Below are 17016 nucleotides of genomic sequence, written 5' to 3'. Positions count from 1 at the left end.
TGCCACTAGAATTACTAGCCACTCCAGAAGTGGTGAAGAAGTAGGTCCATGGCTTCACCACACTATCACACCCTGACCAGCAGAATTGCCTAGTCAAAGAGGGGATAGAAATTGCGATAGGAAGGGAAGCACTGAAGAAGTCACAATGATGGGAGCGGGAGAAGAATCCAATGGGAATGATTAGGAGGAAGGTTTGCATGCGATCAGGGCATTCAGAGAAGTAAGGATGAAATGAGAGCTGAAATGCAGGCAAAGGTGGGATTATGCAGGGTCCTAAAGGTCAAAATAAAAAGCTTGAACTTTGTGCAGAAGGCTAGAGGAAGCCAGTGAAGGGAATAGATGTACTATGTTCTGTATGTAACTGGGACTACATTGTGCCTTTAAGGCACAGGGCTGCATACAGGCCATGTGGCTCCACCATGTTTCATCCCAGAATGGAGCTTCTAGAGGAACCTCAATCCATTCTGGAATTTCTGGCATACAAGGGGAGTGCATAAGCTATCTGACATGGTTGGCCAGCACTGCGGGCTGATGCAGTGCAGGGAGGAGTTCGAGAGAGAGAGACATTATTGCATGGGCTTTAAGTACAATGACTAGTTGTTACTGAAAATAGTAACGGTCCAGAGAAGACAAAAGTTTGGAACAAGTTTCCTGTGCTGATTACACTGAGTCAGCTAACTGGAGCTGGCATAGCTACACACTCCTGATACAAAATCTAAATCTAAAGTCGAAATAGTGTGTCTGCTATCTATGTTATGTGATTTCCCAGTTGTTATTGCTGTTTGTTTGCTTAACATTGGGTCTTAGCTACATTTTCTGGCACATTGTGCAAATCACAGCGCTTAATCACAGTAACAAAAGAGTCAGACTTTTATTGGATAGGCAGCTACCAGAATAACATCACCAGCCATAAGCAAGTCAGGTAGCCAGCAGTGATTACTGACATCATTAATGTCTCGTGTTTATTTATATCTTAAAATAAATAACCCTCAGAGCTGCAAATGGAGCAATAGCATCAATAAAGATACTTTCCTGTCACTGATACCGTGCCTATACTCAGTTCCTCTCCCACGTGCACTCTGAAGGGAGAGGTTATATGTTACCTACCATTTTTAATGTCTTAGTTATACAAACACCAGGATGACGCTTAAAACAGTAATCAGAGGGGTGGGTGGATTAATATTGGTTTAAAATTTTCAAGGATTAATATTTGCTAAGTAAACACTACTGAAGGAGGACTAAATCCAGATCAGCTTAATCCTAAGAGTCAAATTTTGTCCTGGCTGGAGTTGGAGATAAATGAGAACAAGGGATCCTAGAGATAAATCCGGTGATCAAACCAGGGGAGGGTCCTGCTGGATGGGCCTGCTGTACAGCAGGATGTCCCCCAGACTAGCACATGCTGCTGACTGATGTGTATGTGCTGGCTGGCGGAGTCCTGGACCTACCTCTCTAATGAGAGATCATGCTGGCTTGTGGCTGTGGTGCATGGGCCTGCAGGGTAGTGGAGTCCCTCTCCTAATGTGAAGTATATACCCTGCTCTATAGAAAAAAAATGCTCCCTCTGTCTCTTTCTTCCCCTTCACACTGGCTTCTGCACAGTCCTACGCTCCCTTGCCTCCCAAGGCACTTGGTATGCCAGGTGTGGCCAACAGCTAGGCCACTAGTGAAGTATGTGGCATGTAGCACATGAGTATGCACCAGAATATTCCCTCTCACAGGTGCACCCATGGGCACCCTGCTCTGCAGCAAAAGGATGGCTCTTGTACCAAATACAGCACCTGCTCTATTCCCTCCCACCTGCCCTGTACTCTACTCTGCCAGGATTTTACCCTTCATCAGTAGAAGCATATCACTCATCAAATTGTAAATAGCAGAAGGATGTTACTATGATAAAATCCCTCATTCCCTCACTGCACTTCAGATCAAACAAACACTGCAGAACATCTTAATGGGCGGTTAAAGGGGGGCAGTGAACAGATCACAGCAAGGAAACACGAGGTGATTCTTTTCGTCTGCTGTAGCACATGAAGCACAGCATACTTTGTTCATGAAAATCATGCAGCTGAGACTATTACAAGTCTCCAGAACACATTTTAATTGAGTAACCTTGGGATTTTGTTCCAGCACCTACATCACTCCCGACCACTACAGAGGGCAATCCTGTGGATGAGTGTGATGATGACCAGGCAAACTGTCACAGCGGAACAGGTGATGACTACCAACTGACAGGTGCAAAAACCATCCTCATTCCATTGCAGCCTCATTTTAGTTCATGTTGATCACCAATTATCAGCTAAATGTCTGTCTTGATTGAATCACTCATGGCAAATGGACATTGGTATGCAGTTTGCATTGTCTGCACTGTCACAACATCGGCATCTGCATTTTATATGTGACAATACTTTTGATTGTTTTTTCCACTGTGTAATTTTTGTGTAATAGTGACTAGCAGACAGACAGGGCATTTTTGCACCAAGAATTGCATCTAATCAAATGCACTATTTAATTTTCCCTTGGGAAAAAAAACCTTGGACAGACCTTTATGAGAAGATTTATTCTCTGACACCAAGGGGAGCTCAAAAAGAGAGTATTGCTGAGATTCAGGAGACCCATTTTCACATTTCTTTTGTCCTCTTGACATCTGGGGTAGGATTCCCTACTCAGCCACTGCCCTTTCCCAGGAGGCCACTGAGTAAAAGCCTCTGCTCAGAACTGCAGGACTGTTTCATTAACAAACACACACTTTCACACAGAGAGAGATATCTGTGATCTACCTATCTCTTCTCCACCACCCCTCCAATACAGCCGTATAGGGCATGGCTGCAAACTTTTCAAGGTGCCCTCACAGCTTGGAGAGAAGAAGACAAAGAATCCGGTCTCTGGTGGGCTCATACAGTCACAGACCATGGTGTTTATGTTTCTTTTTTGCTCTTATGCATAGAGCCCTCTTCCCTCTGCATAGGTTGGTGCTGCACAGTCAACTTAGGTATCCTTCTGGGGCTTACATATCCCACAGGGTTATGTGTCTGGTATATTGGATAAGGCCTTCAGTTAGCGTAAATATATACCTACATCGACTGGGTTTATTTTCAAACAAGCTGATACAAGTTATTGCACTATCACTCCTTGCCATGGCTAGCCTGCTAAATGTGTATTGCTTCCTATATCCATGATATAAAATATGCTCAAATCTGGCACGCTGTGTCTCAAAGCACTTTAGATAACCTTCGATAGTAGGGGTGGAAGCAGCCAAGTGGAACACCCTAGAGTGGATGCAAAAAAACCTGCACTTTCAGCGTCCGGCTCCTTCTGAGCCTTCACTATATTTCCTGTATACGCAAGTTGCAAATAGGGAGTTTTATTCATAGTTAAAAAAATAAAAATCCTTTGAGCAGAAGTGACACTGCACAAGCCCCATCCTTGGTTTTCAAATCACAGTATCCCAGCTGATTTGTATTCTTTTGAAAATAGCGAAAGCAGTGAATCTGAAATAAGGAAATAGTGTCTGACTGCTAAATAGTTCAGGAAGCTTTCACCATGAGTAACCCTTTGGATTTCTTGCATGCACTTATCTCCAGAGTTGATTCAAAGAAATCTGGGACCTCCTGTAAAGCCATTTGACTGGGGCTCCCAGTTGCAAGGCCCACAGTTTAGGGGCAGACTGAGTGGCACAAATGCGCAGTCTGAAAAGTAGGAGGAAGAAGGAGCTTCCACACAAAGAGCTTCCCTGTTCACATTCATAGTCCCTGATCTCCAGGGAGCAAGGAACTGCACCCCTCTATGCCCCTGGGGGCAGGAGGATATGAGCCAGGGCCCCAACCATCCACATTGGCCGACTCTATAATACACCACAGGCAGCAGTCTGTACCATCCAACAGCAATGCAGCCTTCCATCTTCCCTAAGCGCCAGCCAGCTGGGGAGGGAACAGAACCTAAGTCTCCTGACTCCCAGTTCAGTGCCTTATTTCCATTCAACTCCACTACCTTTCTATAAATAAAACCTTCAGGATTTAATAATATTCATTGTTTGTATTACAATAGCACTTAGAAACCCAAAACCCGTCTCAGCCCCCATTCTGCTAGGCACTGTGCAGACACACACTATTTTATGGAGATAGTATATATTACACAAACATATATTGTCAGTAATTGAATTGTTTTAAGTGCTTTTTCAAAATGTATAAAAGGAAAGTTTTATGGTGTGTAAATTGTGTGCCCCGCTAAGGATACTGGACAGGTGAAGAGATGATTTTTCAGCTACTTCCCTTCTTTTGCTAATTTTCAATTAGCGTGTGAAGTGCACACATTTTCAAATGTATAGCTCCTGCCTGATCGTATTTACACACGCGTGAGTATCAGAATAATCTCATCTGACAATATAACTGTAATTACACTGTAGACCAGATTCTTTCCTGGTACACTTTGGCCCCAAATATAGCTAAATTATTTGTGTGTCTAACTGCATCTTCATCAGACTCTCCATTATATCACTCTCTCTGAGACAGAAAACCAATATAGTTTGGGCATTCAATTTTATTACAACTCATCGTTAAGGAGAAGATTAGGTTACGGAAATCACGGATTCTGTGACTTCCAGAGACCTCTGGGACATTTTCCATCTCAGCCCCTGGGTGGTGGGGCGGGAGCTGTCAGCCGGCAGGGGCCATTGCAGCCTTCAGCCTCCAACAGGTGGCAGGTAGACCCTGCAGCTCCCAGCCACCGGCCACAGAGCTCGAAGCCACCGCAGGCATTGGAGGTACCCCAGACCTCTGAGCCGCAATGAGCAGCAGGTGCTGGACCCGCCTCCCTCCGCAAAGGGGCTCAGGGTCTCATCCCCTCCCCTCAAGCTTCAGTCAGCCCCTGTCAGCCCATCTCCCCATTATTTTTAGTAAAAGTCACAGACAGGTCATGGCTTCCATGAATTTTTGTGTACTGCCCGCGAGGTGTCCGTGACTTTTACTAAAAATAACTGTGACAAAATCTCAACCTTACTGTCATAGGCATCCTCTTTATAACACGTAAAACACTTGCTCACTGGTGAGGGAAAGGAGATTTGGCTGATGATCAGCAGCCTATTGTTTGATAAACAAGCGTTCCTTTTCCTTTACTTTTTATTTCCTTTATCAATATGATGATGGCCGGGGAAGGCAAAGTGTATAAAATACATCAGCAGTAAATTGCTGAGTGCAGGCTGGACCCAAGGCTCTACCAATTCCCTGCTCCAAGAAGAAAACAAGCAGGATAGTGTCTCCACTCTATCCTGTGTGCCAGAACACAAGATCTGGGCTGTCCACGAAGGGATATAAGAGAGGCTCTTCATCCATCTTCTCCCTTCCTGAGACACAAAGTCCGAGTCACATTCTAGCCCAAATCCAGTTGAGCCTTGTGGAGTTTTGATGAACACTTCTTACAACTTAGCTGTAAGACAATGCTGGGGAAGGATGCTATAGTGTCTGGGGATGGACAGGTTCCCTAATGTAGATCTTTTCTATCCATGATGTGGGAGGCAGCATGGTATGGATGAATGAGCACAGAGGGGGTTTTTAGGAAGTCCTGAATTCTAGTCTCCAGCTCTGCCAGTGACTTGAAATAAGTTACTTCATTTCTTTGCCTGATTTTCACCATTCATAAAATGAGGAATCATAGAATCATAGAATATTAGAGTTGGAAGGGACCTCAGGAGGTCATCTAGTCCAACCCCCTGCTCAAAGCAGGACTAACCTCAGCTATATCATCCCAACCAGGGCTTTGTCAAGCCTCAGCTTAAAAACCTCTAAGGATGGAGATTCCACCACCTCCCTAGGTAACCCATTCCAGTGCTTCACCACCCTCCTAGTAAAAAATTTTTTCCTAATGTCCAACTTAGACCTCCCGCCCTGCAACTTGAGACCATTGCTCCTTGTTCTGTCATCTGCCACCACCGAGAACAGCCTAGCCCCCTCCTCCCTGGAACCTCCTTTCAGGTAGTTAAATTCAGGACAATCACTGTGGCTGTTGTGAGGATTAATTAGTTAGTGTTCGTAAAGGGTTTCTTAGATATAAAGCTCTATATCATTGCTATTTATTACTATTATTATTTTCTATTATTCTCTTGTTGATAAAGGAAACCAGGCCTGTGTGTGTGTGTGAGATATTTATGCATGCGCATTTACACATGTATGGGCTTAGGCAGACAAACATCTCAGTAATATTTCACATGTATATTTAGGAACTCTCTTAACAATTGCTGTGTCTCACTGTCCTGTTTCATGTGTCAGACCATGTGTAATTTATTTTTCAGGTGGTACTACAGCGCTGACTACGGACAAGCCGACAGTAGTAGACACTACAGTACAGCCAGGTAAAAAAAAGACATTTTCTCATTAAAAACATAGTAAATTCCTGACCCAAATCTCATGCCAAAGACAAAAATAATGAATTGCAGCACTTCCTGGCTTTCTGTTCCCTAAAAGTCTCTGAAGTAAAGAAGCATCTGGTCTCTGAGCTTCATACAGTAAATATTTAATTCCTTTCATCCACATGTATATGAAGTAGACAGCAAGATTTCCTTCTGCAGCAGCAAATGCCTAATGGAGATGGTACTAGCTATAAACTAAACCAACTTGCAAACTCTGTTTAAATGCAGCATATGTATGACACTGTGTTTTTGCGAACTCCAGGGGAAAAAACAAACAGCCACAAAGGCAGATTCTCTATTGACATCCCTCACAATTCTGCAAAAATCAAGACAAAGTTTGCCAGTTTCTCCACCACAGAGTTGGCAAGTTTACAATATTGTTTTCTAGCAAGTAATCTCAAAATGGGGTTATATAAACTGCTACCATAAACTTGCACTAAGAGGAAAGGAGCTGTCACTGGCAGCAAGTCATCTTTCCTTAATCAATACAATAGCTAACAGCTTTTACAATCCTTCATTTGCTACTTCCCCCTGCTTCACAGCCCAGGTTTCACAGCATTTGAGTTCTGGCCCTTTTTTAATATCCTGTACAATTTATTTTTTTAAAAAAAATCCAAACTCCTAAAAGTATGAGCAGCAATTTTAAATACCCTGCATTAATAATTGAGGGTTGGTGAGAAGGTCAATGTTCAGTTACTTCCATTTCCTTTAGTAAAGTACAGCCAGGCACAGTCTCCCAAGTAATTTATTAACAGAGTGTGTAAGTGTATATCACTGTTTCCTCTACAGTAGGACACCGTCAGGCTTTGCTTCGAGCAAAAAGAATTGTGGTTAATAATTAAAGTGCTTTTTTATGGACACTGATGGTGTTGACCTCAATAAGAAGCAAAATTGACTTAATTTAGAGGTTGTTTTTGTTCTTACCTGCTGAGTTCCCATGCTGTAGAAATGAAAACTTTCCCCCACCTCAGAGTTTGTTGCCCTTGTCCTATGTGTTTGTTTAGTCAGCATGTACTTTTTTGAGCAATGTCCTGCTTTAGAGTCAAGATGGGATTTCGAGACGGACAGCTCTGCCTGCCTGCCCCTGCACCACCTCAGTTAAAGGGAACAACCTGCCTGCAGGTAGAGCTGGTCAGAAAAAGTTGACAAAGCAGTTATCCATCGGAAAGCGCCGTTCTGTCAAAATCGAAACACATGGTGAAATCATGTCAGTGTGGTCAACATTTTGTTTTGGAGTAAAAAGGAGTGGGGGGGAGTTCCAAAATATCCCATTATGACATTTTCAGAATGAAAGATTGATTTTTCCTTTCAAAATGATTTTTCATTTCTAACATTTTGATTGTGTATCATATATTGTAACAAAACATTCTGACCAAGCCGAAATGATTGATTTTTAATTTTTTTTCCACAGAAAATTTTGACATTTTTTTGGATTTTGTTCCAGATTGGAATGAAAACAAATTTGAAAATCTCAAAATCCTCCATGAAATGGGCATTTCCACTCCACACATAGCTCTACTTGCTAGTTATGCTGAGTCTTGTTGGCTTCAGTGGACTGTCCCATAATATGATTGACTACTTCTGGCAAGGGCAGAGGAGAGTCTTTCAGGATCTCCTCATTGTCTTTCTTTACTTCCCTCGCCCCATGATGAGCCAGCATTTTTCTAGCTAAAGACATTGCTCTGAGCCTCCCTTCGGAGCTTGCCAATGTTATTTCCCTGAATTGTTCAGTCAGACTCACTTGAGTCACTCGGCACTGCTTCTCCCCAGGGCATAAGGGATAAGCTCCGATCCCAAACTCCAATTCTCTATGTGGCAGCACATTACAAAGGCTCATAGACAGATGAGCAGCCAGATAAATAGTGATGATCCCTTAAAAATGCTTATCAATAAAAACAAAAGTTCCAGAATCTCTAGTTTAAGCTATAAAGGCTTTGCATTTCCTCACTGCAAGACATCCTTAAAGCTACATAAAAGGGCAGCTGAGTATGCTCCCTAACATTGGGGAAACCTCTAGTGATGTGATGCCAGTGTAAGTGGCTCTACACCCTCAGTTCCTGTTGTCGTAAGGGTCAGCATGGAGTGGCAGGAAGGGGATGAGTAAGTTTGGGAGGGATGGGGTTGGGTAGAGTGCAAGACACCTAGCCAGATCCCCAATTTCTGCAGCTACTGGTTGCAAGCAGTGTAATTTAAACTAGTCTTGAAGCTTGTCTAAATTATTCCAGGGACATCTTTGGTCCTTGCTAACCCAGAATTGGGAGAGTGGCTTAGAGCCACCTTTCTCCACCCCCTCTCCTCAGCTGCCCAAGTGTAAATTCAGCACAGCAGATGACTGAGCCCTTGGATTCAGTCCTGCTTCTATTTAAATCAATGAGATTTTTGCCTTCGCCCACCAAGGAGACTACCTGATAGGTGTTGTTTCTGTACCTTGTCAGCCCAGCTCTTTTTTAAACACCTCTCTTACAGTGACAAGGAATTGATTTAAAGAACTAAGTGGCACACTCAACTCTTGCCTATTTGCAGATAAACCAAGCTGTGCATTTGCATTATATGTGCTCAGCAGGTGTGTGCAGCCCTGTGTAAATCAGGAAAGTCCATAAATCAAATGTTTTGTTTCATGCCACTGTAATAACTGGCTTAAGAAAAATAAGTCCTAGGAAATGAGGGGTTAAGACCTATGATAAGAAACCATTTTCAAGGTAGAGTGTATCTGATTCTCTTTACATTAGAGCAACTTGACACCACTATAGTAGTGTAAAGGGACCTTAAAGTATGTGAAAATATAATTTACTCCCAGTTTAAGGCTGCTTTATACTGTCAGAGCGGTATAAAGAACCCTTACTGGACCTGATTCTCATTTGCAGTATGTTAGCATTGAAGTGGTCCAATTATGTTGATACAGCCTCATCTTAATGTTCAAATACCCCTGATTAACAGCACCTATGAAGAGTTTCCTTCATGACTTTAATGCCACTCTGCTCCTTCTTGCCTCCAGTTGGTGGAACTGTAGAACCATGTCAGATAGTTCTCAAGGAAGACAAATGGATTTGAAAGAAACTCACCCAGCCGGATTTTCAAATAACTAGCTTGTTCATATGCAGCATTAATGATTACAGCTGTGAGCAAGATGTAGCCTAGAAGTACATCCATTGGCTGCTCTCTGAGAGGATAAATTGGTTTAATTCCATACCACACATTCCCCACTCTTTAAAAATGTAGGTCTTTGCCACACATCACTAATTGATTCTAGTCCAAACAGCCTGATATGCAGTTGCACTATGGCCAATTTACTCCATTGCTGTTGACACAAAGCAAACGTAAGGATTGCTGAACTAGTCATGAGAGGATCGTCCTGCAGGAGGAACTTCCAGTGGCATAGCTAGTGTTGCAGCGTCAACACTTCCTTTCTCCCAGCTGCCAACATAGTGTACATCGACATAGAATGTGGGAGAGTAACAATAGCTGACCTCTACCTATTGTATCACCCCCTTGGGACCTTTGACAGGGTGATTTAGAGCAGCTCTACACTGGGTGCTCCTCAACCAAATGTCTATAGCTAAAATGTTCATTTCTCATTTTATGGGCCCTTTTAAACTCCCAATCTCTTTACTGCCCATTCCTGCATTTCCCCATTCTGCTGTTTTCTAAACACACTGAAATGTCTTATCTTTCCCTTGCATTGCTGCTGTTTTTCTCAAATATGAACTAGCATCAAGAGAATTTTTGAGAAAACGATAGAGACAGAGTAAGGAATACTGCAGATAACTGCAAGCATATATGGATTGCAGCAGATTGCCATGGGCCCCCTGCCTTTCTGGGTCTTCTCAGTGGTCTCAACCCTCAGGCTTCACCCGATACAATCACTCATGCTCATTTATTTACAGTGTGCAAATGCAAATTCCACTCCCAAACCAGGCCCACTTGGCCACAAGGCCTTAGGCTGCTCACCCATCTTTAGCCAGGAGACAAACTAAAGTACCAGGCTTCCACCCTCCTCCCTAGCCACACCTATCCCTTGGGTTCTCCCTGGCTGGGTTATATACCTCCCTCCACCCAGCTAGGGAAACAGCTGTCCTCCATTGCCTCATTAGGCAAGGTTCTGGCTTGCTCTAATCAGAGTGGTCAGCTGTGGATTCCTTGCTTGCAGTCTGGGGCCCTGCTGGCCCACCTTATCCCAGTCCAGGCAGCTGGGTTGGGGGTGCCAGAGGTACCGAAGAGCTTAATCACCCTCTTCTCTGCCATACTGACCCAAAGCTTGTTTGCCTAATACACAAAAGGAGTCTCATTAACTTCAGTGGAACTACTCATGTGAGTAAGATGAGCCAGATTTAGCCCACTGAAATCAATGGGACTACTTGGGTAAAGCTGCCCATTTTCACCCCAAATCCTGGTATCTACCACACTAAAGCTCAGGAATATGGGAATTGCCATGCTGATTCAGACTATGGTCCAGTATTCTGTCTCTGACAGTGACCAACACCAGAGCAAGATACAAGAAACTCCACAATAGGCTGCTGTGGGATAATATACCCCCTCCCCATGAAGGTCTCATCTGAATCCCTACCACAGTAGAACCTCAGAGTTATGAACACTTGGGAATGGAGTTTGTTCTTAACTCTGAAATGTTGATAACTCTGAACAAAACATTATGGTTGTTCTTTCAAATGTTTACAACTGAACATTGACTTAGTAAAGTTTCAAAGCTGTATTATGCAGAAGAAAAAGGCTGCTTTCCCTTTATCATTTTAGGTAGTTTACATTTAACACGGTACTGTACCGTATTTGCTTTTTTTCTTTTTTTTTTTTAATTGTCTCTGCTGCTGTCTGTTTGCATACTTCTGGTTTCAAATGAGGTGTGTGGTTGATCAGTCAACTCGTAACTCTGGTCTGCATAACTCTGAGGTTCTACTGTAGTTAGAGATTGACTTAAATGCTGAAGCATATGATTTTGTATTTCTTCCAGCACTCTTTTTTTAGCATTAACTAATCTTCTCTAGACCATTCAGTATGTTATATACTTTTATCATGAACACTGTTACTCATCTCCTTTCTAAGGTAAACAGTCCTAATCTTTTCCGTCCCTTTGTGTTTGTTTGTGCTGTGTGATAGCTTCAGACCAATGTGCTATGTATATCACAACTTTCCTGTGCTGTGTTTTGTATGTTGTGAGGGATATCACAAGCTTTGTGTGATGCTACCTCTGGGGTTCAATAAGATAAAGGTTATTTAAGGTTCTTCTTCTACTTTTTTGAAGTCCTATTTCATAGATGTGATGTCACAGCCATGTGATATAGCTGTCTCTCTCATCTTTTGCTGTGAAAGGATATTTTTTGCTAACTTTCACATCACTACAACATGACTCCCTTCCTTCAAAAACTTCCCTTAACTTTGGAGTGTCCCCTTTTAGGGCCAAATCCCTTTAATATTTACTCAGGCCCCCATTGTCTGTGAGAAGAACCTATGTAGGGGAAGGAAACTCAATTAATTTCATTTTGTGGAGTTTCTTACTCATTCTTTCCTCCAAGTCAAATGGTCCTTCCTGCTATGTGGAGAAGCTGTGAGTTCTGCTCCTTCAAGCTTTGGATGCCCATGGTCCAAACAGAGATCCACTGGAATAGGGAATCCACACAGTTGCCCCTTGCCTCTTTTCTACAACCCAGCTCCATTGCATCTCCATGGATCCTTCAGGAGCCATGATTTCAAGGGTTCCCCCTACTGAAATTGCCTTCTGTACCTCCCCTAGAGCATGGTTCACCCTGTAATACAGCACCCTGTAATACAGCAGATTCTGTTTGCATTGGCTTTCCTTGTGAGTTAGAGATAAAAATGAGAAGGAACACAGGTCATGTCCCAGAACTGATACTGATTGGAGTGGGGGCCCTCTGTTCTTAGTCCTTACCCACACAAAACTCTCACTGAAGTTAATGGAAGTTTTTGCTTAATAAGGACTGACTAACAAATGAGTAACAACTTCAGGATTTAGCCCTTTGAGCAGTCACATTGTTGTGAGTGGGGGTTGTTCCACTGTAAGTTTTCATTGCTTCAGATGAGCCCCTTCATCCAAAAGTTCACACTGGTGGGAACAGAGTGTGCCAGATTTTGAAATAGTTTTTGGAAACCAGAAATACAAAGAATTCCACCCTATCTCTTGTATAATCTATCCATTCAAATTCCAAGTTCCATTGAAATTTGCTTTGTATAAAACCTTTGGGCAGAGTTGAAGAGAAGCTGAAAGCAAGATATGATCTCATCCTGACCATAATAAACCCCATAATACCAGACTTTCCTTGTTTTACATGGGACTTGTGAGCAATGGGCCACATTTGTCTCTTTCCATTTTTGATTTGTCCATTTCAATGCTGCCATCTTGTGGGCCAAGTTGTCTGGAAGAAGCTGAAACAGTTTGCTACTAAACCTAGGTATTATAATTGCCAAAAGGCCTTTCCTACAGAGTTGTTTGCATTGTTATTGTAGCCATGTTGATCCCAAATCTTTTCATTAGTGTTGCTGACTTTTTGTTGTTGTTCTATTCAAATTTTATTGTGAGCTATTACACAGATCTAAATGTTATGGTATGGTATAAACAATTAGCAAACATTTCTGATAATTGGAACAGCATCTCCTTTGAGCCTCAGGTATTACAACAAAAGTTATCTGATAATGTCTTGAAAAGCAGATGAGTTAATCAGATCACATAAAATGAGAGTGGACCCAAACATTTATATATTCAAAAATATTTGAATAGTTTTATTTTATTCTTCCATTTCCAAGGCCCTCTGCATTTCCTGCTTCTGCCTGGGACCAGAAGTCCTAAAAAACCTCTTCTTGTGAGGTTTTCAAACAGTTTAGTAGCCCTCCTCAGAGGCATAGATAATCCTCTGAATTTTTGATGGATTATCCAGACCAAATCTCCATATGATTCACTCATTACTAATTAAGAGACTCTCATTTTGTGGCTTTGGCACAATTGTTCCTTCTGATCCTCAAGCACATTTTTACTATAAATATTGTGAGTAGAGATGTGAGCAGGCAGACATTTGACATTTATCATGTATATGCTGTTGAAAGAAATGGTTCTTGCATTTTAATGTAAAGCAATTGGCATTGCCATACATAGGGCTTACCTGTGCCTAAGGATATTACTACACAGCGAACTAGGGGTGTGATTCCCCTGCTTGCGTGTACATTGAGCTAGCATGAGTCTAAATAGCAGTGTAGCCACCACGGTAGCATGGTAGCAGCAGTGGAGGCACAGATGAGACATGCTGAGTACTTCCCACCAGTTTCAAGCAGGTTTGTACTTGCCATGGCTCAACCATACCTCTGCTGCCACTACCAGTGCTACCGTGGCTACACTGCTATTTAGACTCATGCTAGCTCAATGAGGAGAGCAGAGGAATCACACCCCAAGCTACGTATAGTGTAGACGTAGCCTAAAAAGCCCTGTCTTGGAGTGTGTGGAAGAGCCAAGCTGCGATTGGATTCCCGGGTGGAATTCTACAGCAGCAGCTACTCCATCACTCTATCCTCCACACTTCATGGAGTCAACTCTGCTTGCTGTATGTTCATCCCAGTTCTTTTGTTGAGGAGAACACCACCATCACATGGAGCAGTGGCTTCGCTCCCCAGCCACATTGGGGCTGGCTCTTGTAAATGAGCAAGGTTCCTTGCCACAATCTGGCCTATAAAGACCAGAGAAAATAGCTAAATAAGTTATTGTAAATAATTTGCAATTTTAGCTATTGCCTAGAAATTCTGATCTGTAAGGGCTTCCCAGAATTTCAGTTAGAAATGGTTATTTCCATAGACTCATCAAGGTAGTCTGTTATTGTTTAAATACAAATTCTAAGTTATATTGATAAATTGTATTCTTTTTCTTGCCCCACCTTCCTCTGTTCCTGCAGAGTTGCTAGCGTATGATTTCAACTGTGAATTTGGCTGGGGATCTCACAAGACTTTGTGCCACTGGGAACATGACAGCCAAGTGGATTTAAAGTGGTCAGTGCTGACTAGCAAAACCGGTCCTATTCAAGATCATGCAGGTAATCATGAGTTCATGATGGAGTCACTTTTTAGGGGAATGGGTAATTTGTTTAATGTCAGAGGATCTTCCAGAGCATGAGACTTTGCTGTATCAAGCTAAGTAATCTACATTCTAAAATACGTATTCAGGAGGAGGATGCTCTAGTTAAACCAGTCTATGACTTACAGTCATGATCTCCTGAATTTGCCTCCCAAGAGCAGTGTGTCTTTTAGGCAGGAATTAAAGACAATCATCACTCCCACTTCCCTGGCTGATAACTCCCCTATGGGGCACTAAGAATTCAAGTACCCTTCCACCCTGTCAATCACCCTGTAACTGCTATTTAACAACTGATATAATAATGAATGAATCTTTATGCATTCTTGTTAATAATTATGGGCATACATCTACGAAAGGAGCATTATGTACGATAGACTCGTAACTTCCAAGACTCCTTCAAACACCCACCTACCTCAAATGGTGTCCCCTCTTCTCACACGTGGATCTTCCAGAAATAACATCTCTGGGAACTGATTGGCTGGTGTTGAGGAACCCCTGCCCCAGAAGTGCCTCTAGACACAGGCTTCAGCCTAGCAGGCTCACCGATGAGTAGCAGAGAGGGGAGGGTGTTTCATGACCTGCATGTCTTCAGTTTCAGTGTCCTCTTTTTTACATGTGTAGACTAATTAAATGTGCTAGAGATGTATTCCCCCTTTCCACTTCTGCAGTCCCTTTGCCTAATGAGAATGACAAGGAAATTAGATAAAATTGGACTCCTTAAATTCTGAGACACTTTCAATTGAATCTTAAGACAAGTACAGTAGTTTTAGAAAAAAACTTAAAATACTTTGACTATAAATGGCACCGTACAAATAAATGGCATCAAATTAACTAAGCGCAGTTAGCTGAAATGAAGGCTGTAATGGTGGAAAAATTGATGCAAAGTAAAGTTAAATGGCTCAGTAAGATCTGACATTGAAAGGAGGTTAAAAGCTACTTTAGCCAGAGACTGACAAAATCTAAAAGCCATGCATAAGTAAAGCTCTAATTAAGACAATGAAGACAGAGTTCCTGACCCAGCACTGCAATAATATTCTGGAAATGAGAAATATCTGCACTTTGCTACCAAAGACTATAGAGGCCGAACTTGTCTTCAGTCAAGAGCTGAAGGAATTATATTTCTTAAATGAGATTTTGTTGCTCCCACCAAGCTCTGCTATTACAGGGACCTTTTTCTTTCCAGTAGCTGTAGCCTTGATATGTTTCCAAGGCAGTATCTTGAAGCGCCTTTCCCTCCCTCCCACTTCAACACACAAAGAGTTCCTAAATTTCCTCTCTGACTCAAAGGTGGTCTCCCCCTCCCTCACTTGCCACCCACCCAGCAGCAGCTACACAAATGGATAGGGAGGCAGATTACTAGAAAGCAGTATGGTTGAACAGAACTGCAGCAATCAACAAGCTGATCAGTGTCTGAAGTCACTAAAATTAGACAATCCCCCTCCAAGAGCTGTTTATATATTATGGGAGAGAAATTTTTAACCATTCTGAGTCAAATTCTACTCTCATTTACACTTGTATAAATCTGGAGTTACTCCACTGAAGTTATGTTCACATCAACAGCACCTTCCATGAAGCAATAGCTTTAAGCCTTGTCTTACATGACTTCTGCATACACATGTGGTGTGAGACTCAACTGAAAAAGTGTTTGGGCCTCTATAGGGCTATTTTTGGACTGAGTTAGGTCTTCCCAACCTAGTCAGCCTAACTCTTCAGTCATTTCCCTCCTTCCCCTAACCCGCTGGATTTCCCTACCACCAACTTTTAGGCATACTTGCACATGTATATGTTGCAGCCTGAACAGAAGGGAGGGCTGGGAGGAACATTCAGTCATAGAAGCCCTTTTCTGAGAAGCTGAACAGAATTTTATTGCAGTAAGACTGAAAGAATCATCCTCTGCTTCATCCTAGCTCTCCATTCTGTGCACAGCTCTTCCAAACCTTAATCTGTCCTGCATCCCCTTTGGACTGGGTATCTCTGACTGAACAGGGATAAATAAAGGATAATGAACAGGGATAATAAAGTTGAAATACCCTCATGTCACATTAAATGGACAGTTCTCTCCTCTTTAGCCCTTGGCTCTCACTCCTCTCTTCTTTCTTCCTGGTTCAGCTTTTATTATTTCCTCCCTCTTATACTTCTCAGGGTGGCATGGCTGGTCTGCCACTCATTAGCCCAGTTTGGAACAACATCACAACACCTCAACAAAACACTCAATTTAAATTGTTCTAAAGGTACTTTAGGATATTAATATCACTATATTGTATGTAAATGAACATCAGCACTGAAAATATAGCCTTGTTCTTCCATAGCCTTATGTTACAACCTTTTCCCCCCCCCCCCTTCTTTTGTTTAAATACTGGGTATGCGCACATACAGATATTACTTAATTTAGAATTCAGGTGTTATATGCCTTTATTGTTCCTTTTCTCCCTCCTACATTCAAAATTACTTAGTACTAATCAGAGGAAAGTGCCATTTGCATCCCTTCATATGCAGAACTACATCTGCAATCACAATGCATTGTTACCTGATC

At 42.3% G+C, this 17016-nt stretch overlaps 1 protein-coding gene across 2 annotated transcripts in view; it reads left to right on the top strand.

The window, feature by feature from the left end:
* The window catches only part of NRP1 (neuropilin 1), a 122252-nt gene that overhangs the window by 96489 nt on the left and 8747 nt on the right, over positions 1-17016 (top strand). The window contains exons 11-13 of one of the 2 annotated variants that reach the window (XM_067542618.1): positions 2128-2211; positions 6284-6343; positions 14305-14442. In XM_067542618.1, coding sequence (XP_067398719.1) covers positions 2128-2211; positions 6284-6343; positions 14305-14442 — 282 coding nt within the window. Of the gene's footprint in view, positions 1-2127; positions 2233-6283; positions 6344-14304; positions 14443-17016 lie in introns of both variants that reach the window. The other variant, XM_067542617.1, reaches the window with a different exon arrangement.

This window comes from Emydura macquarii, unplaced genomic scaffold, assembly GCF_026122565.2.
Source record: "Emydura macquarii macquarii isolate MOO-44397 ecotype Brisbane River unplaced genomic scaffold, CSIRO-AGI_Emac_v2 contig_719, whole genome shotgun sequence".
NCBI classification, from domain to species: Eukaryota; Metazoa; Chordata; order Testudines; family Chelidae; genus Emydura; species Emydura macquarii.
This window is presented reverse-complemented; position numbering and strand designations above follow the sequence as displayed.